Genomic DNA, 8,614 nt, shown 5'->3' with positions numbered 1-8,614 from the left:
TTTCAAAATATAAGTAGAGTACTAGTGTAATCTAACATTGAAAGCTAATTATGTCATTACATCCATTGCTTGGACAAGATATATATTATGAAAATGACATAGCACGCACTGCATTGAGTTCTTTTAATCAAAGCTGCGCAGGAGTATGCTACGACTTAAAGCGAGTGACTGTTGTAAGACACAAAAAAGAGAGACCATTACAAAGCTGTCGGATATCATCGTGTCGTTGCCAAATTCCTATTCACAGAATCTGTCGGAGGATACGAAACAGCGCCACCACGAGAATGGCAAAGGCGCAGGCGCCGTGGCTCGCGTTCAGAGAGTGCCCCGCGGAATAGATTCCAATCGTGTCGTCACCGAATGCGTTTCCGCCATCAATGCCTCCAGCGCAGTCGTCAGCGTATGTACCCAGACATGCCGCCCTCTGCATGACGTGCATGACGTAGTTTTGCTCGTGAACTCCGTGCACGAGGTGAGACATTGGCCCCACAGCGAAGATTGCCACGTCGTCACCGCCGTGAGTCTCCGTGAACTTTGGCACGAGAGCCTGCTGGAAGTACAGTTTTCTCTCTGTTACAATGAGGGAGAAATTAGAGAGGTGGAGGTGGGGATATTAGACGGGGGATAGGAGAAAGAATGAAGAAGAAGAACTAGGAGGAAATGAAAAACAGACTCTCGGTTTTTGTTTTACGTTGAGTGGTGTGGGCACTGCGTATGATAATGTATTTATACTCCCCTTATCCACAAAAATATATCACTTTATCTGATAATACAGCTCTGTATTTGACATTTATCCAAGATGCTTCTTTATATCACATTGTTTTGTGCCTTTTTCACATTGGGCCTAAGATGTGGCTAGGGGTTTTTTCAGTGCACTTGTCAGCCGAAACGACACCTATTGTTCCCAATTAGTAACAGTGCATTAGTTAAATTTTCTACCGGAGAAAAAGGAGGAGGAGGAGGAGGAAGAAGAAGAAGAAGAAAATCATGAAGAAGAAAAAGAAAAAGAAGTAGAAGAAAAAGGAGAAGGAGAAGGAAGAGGAGGAGGAAGAAGAAGGAGAAAAAGAAGAATAAACGAAGAAGAAGAAGAAGTAGAAGGAGATGAGGAAGAAGAAGATGGTGATGATGATGATTATGATGATGGAGAAGAAGAACAGTACGGTGGTGCGTATTACCAGATCTGCTCTCCGTCGCACGAGGGCGTCGTCCAAGGACGCGATAAGACAAACTTGACACAATCGCGCCAGGTCCGTTCATGTAGCCGAGAGTTGTGTACGAACCATAATCCAGAGCCCGATCTTCGGCGAGACCTGCAGCGTAGAGCCAAGGAACAAAGGTCCATCACATCGGACGATAAAGATCACGAAGGGCTACGTGCAGTGTTTTCTGCATATCAAGCAATGATCATTAGCGACCACAATCTCTGAAGTGATATTATTGTGTGTTTTTTCAAAGAGAGAAATTAGGTCATTGTAACATGCACGACCTGGCAACTGAAGTACCAGATAATTCAAGGCAATATCAATTTCCTGCCTATAAGTAGATTCGATGCAGTTGGGGTCGACTTGAAAACACCACACATGAAGTGGATGAATACATCCTATTACTATATAGAGCAAAAAACGTTTTAACGCATGATAGCATTTGCATGGACAAGGAGTTTTGAGTTATAATTTATTTATCATATCAACTGCAATAGGCACTTTGAACTCAATGTAAAAAAAAAGAGGAAAATCATCACAGCGTTATCAGAGAAGAAGGTAATAATTTGCCACACTATCAAAGTTTGAAACATACAACTTATGAGCTTCAATGTTCAGGTTTACCTTTGAAACAAAGCTCACTGATATAAGGTGATAGGGAATAGTTCCAAACTTCTGGTACATAACTCGGGGCGAACAAATTAAATGAAAGGAAACACAAATATCAATGAGACTGTCAACAGTCAAAATTTGCTGACACTTCCTGTGGTAAAAGCATTTCTTTTTTTTTTTTGGTGTGTGTGTGTTTGGGAGAGGGGGTCATTTTTGCTTGCTTGGTTGAAACTATACTCGTATATCTAAAATAGTCAACATTTTAGGTATACCAAGTATAGGATTCCCCCTCTGGGCGTTGCCTGCCATCTTGAAAGTGTGGGCGTGGTCGGAAGTGACCATGACCAATGTGTCCTCGGTGTTGACCATGTCCAGAGCGACGTCGATAGCCTTGTCCATTGCCACGGTCTCAGTAAGGGCAAGGTTGGCAATGCCGAAGTGATGACCGTGGTCGATTCTACCGCCTGCCATGGGATAAAGGGGGAATAAATCAATCATCCAAGGGTACAAAATCGACAATGAAAATCCTATATGGGTTTAAGATAATCAAACACCATTGATAGGTAAAACTTGATCTCGAATTCGTATCTGTATTTCTAAAATCCCACAATCTGGATGGAACATTCTCTACGTTCTCTTCTCATCTATAGTCGCCATCCTTTGAATGATGTGTATTTATTTAATTTAGGATGATTTATGTATAACTATGATAAAAATAATCTTCCAGATATATTTGAAACAATGTTCTCAAAAGATCGATCCGTTCACAATTATCCAACAAGGCGATCCAATGAATTCCATTTGCCATTTTTTAGGACTTTGCTAGCTCAGCACACCTTCATCTACGAGGGGCCAAAGTACTGGAACTCACTTCCCAACGACATAGTATCAGCACAAACTTTGAATTCTTTTAAGAACAAATTAAAATTACTTCTATTGAAATCTTATGATATACAACCAAATTAGGTTCGGTTTTATTGTCTCAATCATGTCATCTTTTTTACAAGCATCAAGAAATCATACAGAAATCATCTTTTCAAGAAAATATCTGTCAAACATAAGTTTCTCTTATGTAGAACGTAGAGAATCTGACATTAAACATAAGTTTAATGTCAGATATTACTTTCATTGTACCAGACAACAGTGTGTCTATTCTCTTTCTCTTTTTTATAGCCGTTCTTCTGCATTCATACCGGTATATACACCCAATCCTTCGCAATATCAATCCAGGGAGCGTTTTATCATTGCACGTACATCATGAAGTTCAGTGTGCTTGTGTCCGCGATGGCGCGTGTTGTACCATAGTCTCACTTTCCCCCCTTTTTTAGTTTTTTCCCTTTTTTCCCCTTTTTCTTAAATAATTTCCCTTCCTAAGTTGATTTGATGTCAGTTGATATTGGTTTCTTTGATATTGTGTATGTATTGTCCGTGGGTCCCATACCCTACAAGCTTTGCTTTTTAGTGGGACCCTCCATTTCCATTTCAGTCTTTGTATTATGTATTTGTATATACCTTAGAAAAGGAATTCCTGTTGTTACTCGTGATCACATGTAAGTTTTCTTTGAAATTGTCACAAATATGTTCTGTTAATGTATTGCATATTATTTTCTTTGTTTAATAAATGGAAATGGAAATAAAGTTGAAAGTTGAATGTATTGTTCTGTGTTTGCATAAGCCCCTGTGTTATACGACGGTTCGTTAGTGTATAGTGTGTTCGTTATTCCGAAAGTGTGTTAATCCGAAAAGGAAGATAAGGTGCGTACAAAAGACCTTCGGAAATCAAACTTCATTTCGTTTCAGATTTGCGAACTCTGGGAATAACGAACCTCTTATTTTCGGATTATTAATCTCCGGAATCACGAACCCCGTTTCATTTTCGAATTACAGAATCTTCGGGATAACGTTTTGTTTGTTTGTTTGTTTGTTTGTTTGTTCACTTCCATCTGAGAAGATGACTGGATAGCCCATATTCAGCTACACTAAGCTGGTCTTCCATGAGGTCCAGTTGGATGTGAGGTGGGACCACTTCACCGGGTTAAACACCCTGCTCTTTGCGATGAATGAATGAAGCGGGATCTTTTACGTGCATGAGTTGTGACTCTCTCATACACGGGACTTCCATTATAATGTCCTATCCGAGGGACAGAGTGCTTTTGCCTCTTGCTATCATAGAGGGGACGGTATAATTACACACAACATTGCTCTGTCCAGACCGGGATCGAACCCGGGACCTTAGGATCGTGAGGCAGACGCGCTACCGACTGAGCCAACTCACCACCCTCACATATCATTTTCAGTATCATGAACCTTCGAATAATGAACTGTGGTCGTGTACGAGTTATTAGCAGATTAGGACATCCTTCCAATGTGTGGACCTCAATCTATCTATATGTGAATGAATGAATGAATGAATGAATGAATGAATTTATGAATGTGGGCCTATACATGATTAAGTAAGAATAGATTAAGTAAGTTAAAAAAAAAAGGAATGGTGGAGTGTCAACTTATCATACCTTCAACGAAGAGAAAGTATCCGTTTGGATTCTTCCGAAGGATTCGGATCGCCTTGTCCGTCATCTCAGCGATGCTGGGTTCTCCACCAGTGTCGTTTGGACGCAGGATGTCGAAAGACATCAGGTTGTAGGAGAAAAGGCCTATGAGTCAAGTCCAAAAAAGGAGAGCTGGGAAGTGAAGTGGAACCTTTGGAATCTTCTTGTGACGTCATTAGTACGTGGATTGTTTCTCGTACAACAGAGATCTTCATGGCAAGTAGCATCAGTTTTTACATTCACGGTATTTTTGGTAATGACCGCTCACTACAGAAATATGCACCGACACAGTTTTGTTCCATTAATGTCAGAATGAATTAGATCCTGCAGTGGGTACGACATTCAAAAAACTCAAATGCAGATTTGGTAAGATATCATTATGGTATGTCGCTTCTTATGATAGCAACTGTGTCAAATCTAAAGGAATCGATATTCCCTGTTCTTGATTATTAGGAGACTTTAAGTTTTGTTTCATGAAATCTTATTTTAACACTGAATACCCCAATTGCTTTACTAATGGTGGTCAAAGTGCGACGTGGTTTTCTCTCCTTGCAAAATAATGATTAATAATTCATCTCAAATAGTGGTAGCCTAAAATTTCTATTTATCAATTCTATCTTGAAAACATGGTTGTAACATTCAGAAATTAAGAACTACAAGTATCTACAATATTGTAACTACATGTACTTCAAGCAAGATTTCCACCAAGGTTACGATTATCCTTTTGTCTTGGTAAAAGTGATGAATCGACAACATATCATGTCAAATCACAGTCATATCGGTCGACAGTTAACGTGACCACAAATTAAAACCATAATGACTTACCGATTAGATAATCAGTTTCTTCCGGATCAATCGCAGCGAAGTCCGGTTCATTCCAGACATACTTCGCCTTATTCGGATCCGGTTTGTTGATGATCCACTCCTGGATTAGGTTTCTCCCATCGATACGGGTACCGGGTATACTTGGATATTCCGGATCCCGATCCGCTCTACTGAGGAACTGTCTCCTTCCACCTCCCAAAGCAACCTTCGGTTTGGTTTTTTTTTTTTTCAAGAAGAGGAGAGAAATCAAAGCTATGTATCTATTTCTAGAAGTATAATAATGCTTCCCAGTTCCCAAAAAAACAACAACAATGACTGAGGTGATGCTCAGCTTTGATCAATTTAATTCAATTCATTTCATTTTAATATAATATAAAATGATAATACAAAAGCTTTTGAACACTTACCCTCAAACGTTCTTACCATTGACTTTACAAAATAAACTTTGTATTGTCTTTATTTTAAGTGATGACGTGAATACATGTCTATTTGTAGCAGTCTGTTCTTGTTTTGCACTATTTTTTATCATAGTTGAAACCTTGCCGTTGTGTTACCTGAAATTGCAATCATATTGCAAAATTGTTGTCTTTCAAAATGCCGTCGCTAAAGGCGAGTAAATAAATGTTGCATGAAATTACAAGGCTCTTATGATACTGGATCCAGTTATAAGGGCAAAATAGCGAGCATTACCGAAGGGGTACCTCACTGAGCCGAGAATGCTTTATGAACGTTGTGAGTTTTGGATTCTGCTTTCTGCAGTAGGCCAAATGTATGGCATTGAACATGTCTCTTTCGCCCATACTGAATGTGAGATGCACGAGGGGTGTGAACAGGGTGAACGTCCAACCTGAATGTTGTTATTGTTGATGAACTGTTGGGCCATATCGATGCAGCCGAGACCACGCTGGTCCCTCGGAATCGACATGTCCGACTGCCATTCCCTATCAGGAACCTTAGCGTAGAGGGCGCCAGGCGATGCATGTGTCACAGTAGTGGTCGTAACAAACCCAACCGACTTCCCTATGTCAAAAGATAAGGTTATGACGGTGAATTATCAGATAACTTGGCATCAGAGAAGAAAATGGCACAATATTGTCATCCATTACATCTTGCTTATTCAAGAGATATAATTCACATTTTATGTGACATTAATCAACTGCCTTACCATGTAACTATTATTTTGTTGCTTGTCAAGGAGGGGTAGAAACTTAAATTCACCCTTATTAAATGTGGTAACCCCCCCCCCCCCCCCCCCCCCCCAAAAAAAAAAAACAAACAACAACAACAAGCACAACAAAAACGTGAATGCAATGGTAAGGAGGACTGAGAGGTAACCGGAAAAGCAAATAAAATACCTTCCCCCCCCCAAAAAAAAAAAAAAAAATAATAATAATAAAATATAAAAATATAAAAAATATAAAAAAATATTAAAAAAATCTCAGACAATGATGAGTGCATTTATTTTAATGTTATCTATGATGAGTTGTTTATAATGTTGAGAAATATCTAATCATCGCACCCACAAACACCTCACGAAGTTAAACTGTGTAAGTTATACCTAATCACAAAACAAAACAAAACAAAACAAAACACACATCCACTGATCGGTTCTTCTATTATTTTTGTTTGTTTGTTTGTTTGTTAGTTTTCTTGAATCGCGATAACGTAACTCAGGACGAATGAACGAACGGACGGGAATCCCGGGAAGGAAGAACTGAAAAATGTAAACACCTTACCAGCTTCCTGCGCCATTTCGAGAATGGACTGGACTTCGCCCCCTAACGACGACAGACAATCGCCTCTTTCGACGCGGTCGTCGATTCCCAAGACTCCCGTCTTTGTCTTCACACCGCACAAGTAGGCCGTGGCTGTCGCGGCCGAGTCGGGTACTTGGCGGTTTGTCGAGTACGTCTATGAAAGTGAAGAAAATTATTATTCTTGTTAGTATCTACTTTAACCTGTGTGAAAAGAGCTGCTGCTATACTAAAGCTCCATTCCATCCAAATGAAACGAGCAAAAAAATTGAAGCTTCATCTAACCTACATATGAATAACAATATCATGAAATATCAAAGTTTCGCATGTTTTACAAATTTTAGATGATATAATGATAAAGGTTACAATGACAGACGCAAATTTAGAATTTGATAGAACAAACGATGATCTTTTTAATTATGGTAAAATGTATTATAAAATAACTATACAAAGAGTGAATGTCGTGTACGATAATTAGAGTGAACAATGAATTGCCCATTTGACAAGGAAACGATATGTTGAAGCACTCAGGACATTCGAAGGGATTAAGTTGAGATATTAGTAGGCCTAAGCCATCTAAGTTTTGGACAGAATATTTCGGTGCTAGTTGTTATGCATGGCTTGTTGGCCGATTGAAGACTGGGGACGAAAAGGGGTAGCGACAAAGGATTTGCGCCCCTTGAATCGAAATGTAATGGAAAAATTAAACTGAATGATTGCATAATGAATGTATGAGGAATAATCGGTTGTGGGGGAGTCTTCACCTTCGCCAATCCAAAGTGGGGGAATTCCTCCACGGCCAGCTTTGCGTCTTCCCCCAGCCCGCCGGCCTGCTGGCCCTTCATGATCCGGGCTGCTGTCAGGGTCTCAATACTCATCCCATCACCCAAGAACAGAATGATGTTCTTTGCCGTGCCGGCATTCCGCTCCTGCATCCGGATCGCATCTTGGATAGAGGCTTGTGCCTGGCTATTCCAGTAGTCAGCACCTGGAGTGTTTGATAGAATAAAATAATGATGATGATGATTATGATAACAATGATGATGATAATAATAATAATGATGATAATAATAATAATAATAATAATAATAATAATAATAATAATAACAATGATAATGATAATAATAATAATAAGAAGAAGAGACAAAGAAAGAAATTGAGGAGAGGATGAGGAAGAGAGAGAGAGAGGGGGGGGGGGGAAGGAGAGGGAGAGAGGGGGAGGTGTAGGCCTACATATTCACAGACACGACGTACAGCCAGATGTAACGTCGATATCGGCGTGGACTGTGTCAATAAGCATACTCAAATCATATCTACTTTAGTATATACACTCCTCATGTAAGTTGCCATTTTGATTGGTTTACAATACAGATTGGATCAAGATGAATTCAACAATCATATGGCTCACGTCAGATTTTAAATTCATTGAAAATATTTTCCAAGTTGAGAGGCTTGCTTTATTCCAGCTAGAGTAATATGAGGACCATCAATCATGTGACACTGGGAATTTCCGAATGATAAGTTTCTCTCTGTCTATATATTGTATGAAAAAAGGGTAATATTCACCCTCTTGGCATTTCTTCCGCTTCTGATACGATTAAGTACTGCGTTCTTCTGCGTAGACTCATAAAAAAACATCTTCAAGCAACACATAAGACTCTGGTGCGCAAAC

At 39.5% G+C, this 8,614-nt stretch overlaps 1 protein-coding gene across 1 annotated transcript; it reads right to left on the bottom strand.

Moving 5' to 3' along the window:
- Positions 1 to 241: 241 nt before the first annotated feature.
- Positions 242 to 8,073, bottom strand: LOC139729773 (alkaline phosphatase-like; the record flags this gene model as incomplete). Its single annotated transcript, XM_071640707.1, has 9 exons — positions 242 to 570; positions 1,176 to 1,310; positions 2,087 to 2,278; positions 4,328 to 4,468; positions 5,189 to 5,393; positions 6,036 to 6,208; positions 6,925 to 7,099; positions 7,707 to 7,935; positions 8,042 to 8,073. Coding segments are annotated over 9 exons (1,611 nt in total), but the record flags the coding sequence as incomplete, so codon positions are not given.
- Between the last annotated feature and the right edge of the window lie 541 nt (positions 8,074 to 8,614).

The sequence above is a fragment of the Diadema antillarum genome, unplaced genomic scaffold (assembly GCF_040938485.1).
Source record: "Diadema antillarum isolate AM-2024a unplaced genomic scaffold, OU_Dant_1.0 seq00000263_RagTag, whole genome shotgun sequence".
Lineage (NCBI taxonomy): Eukaryota > Metazoa > Echinodermata > Echinoidea > Diadematoida > Diadematidae > Diadema > Diadema antillarum.
This window is presented reverse-complemented; position numbering and strand designations above follow the sequence as displayed.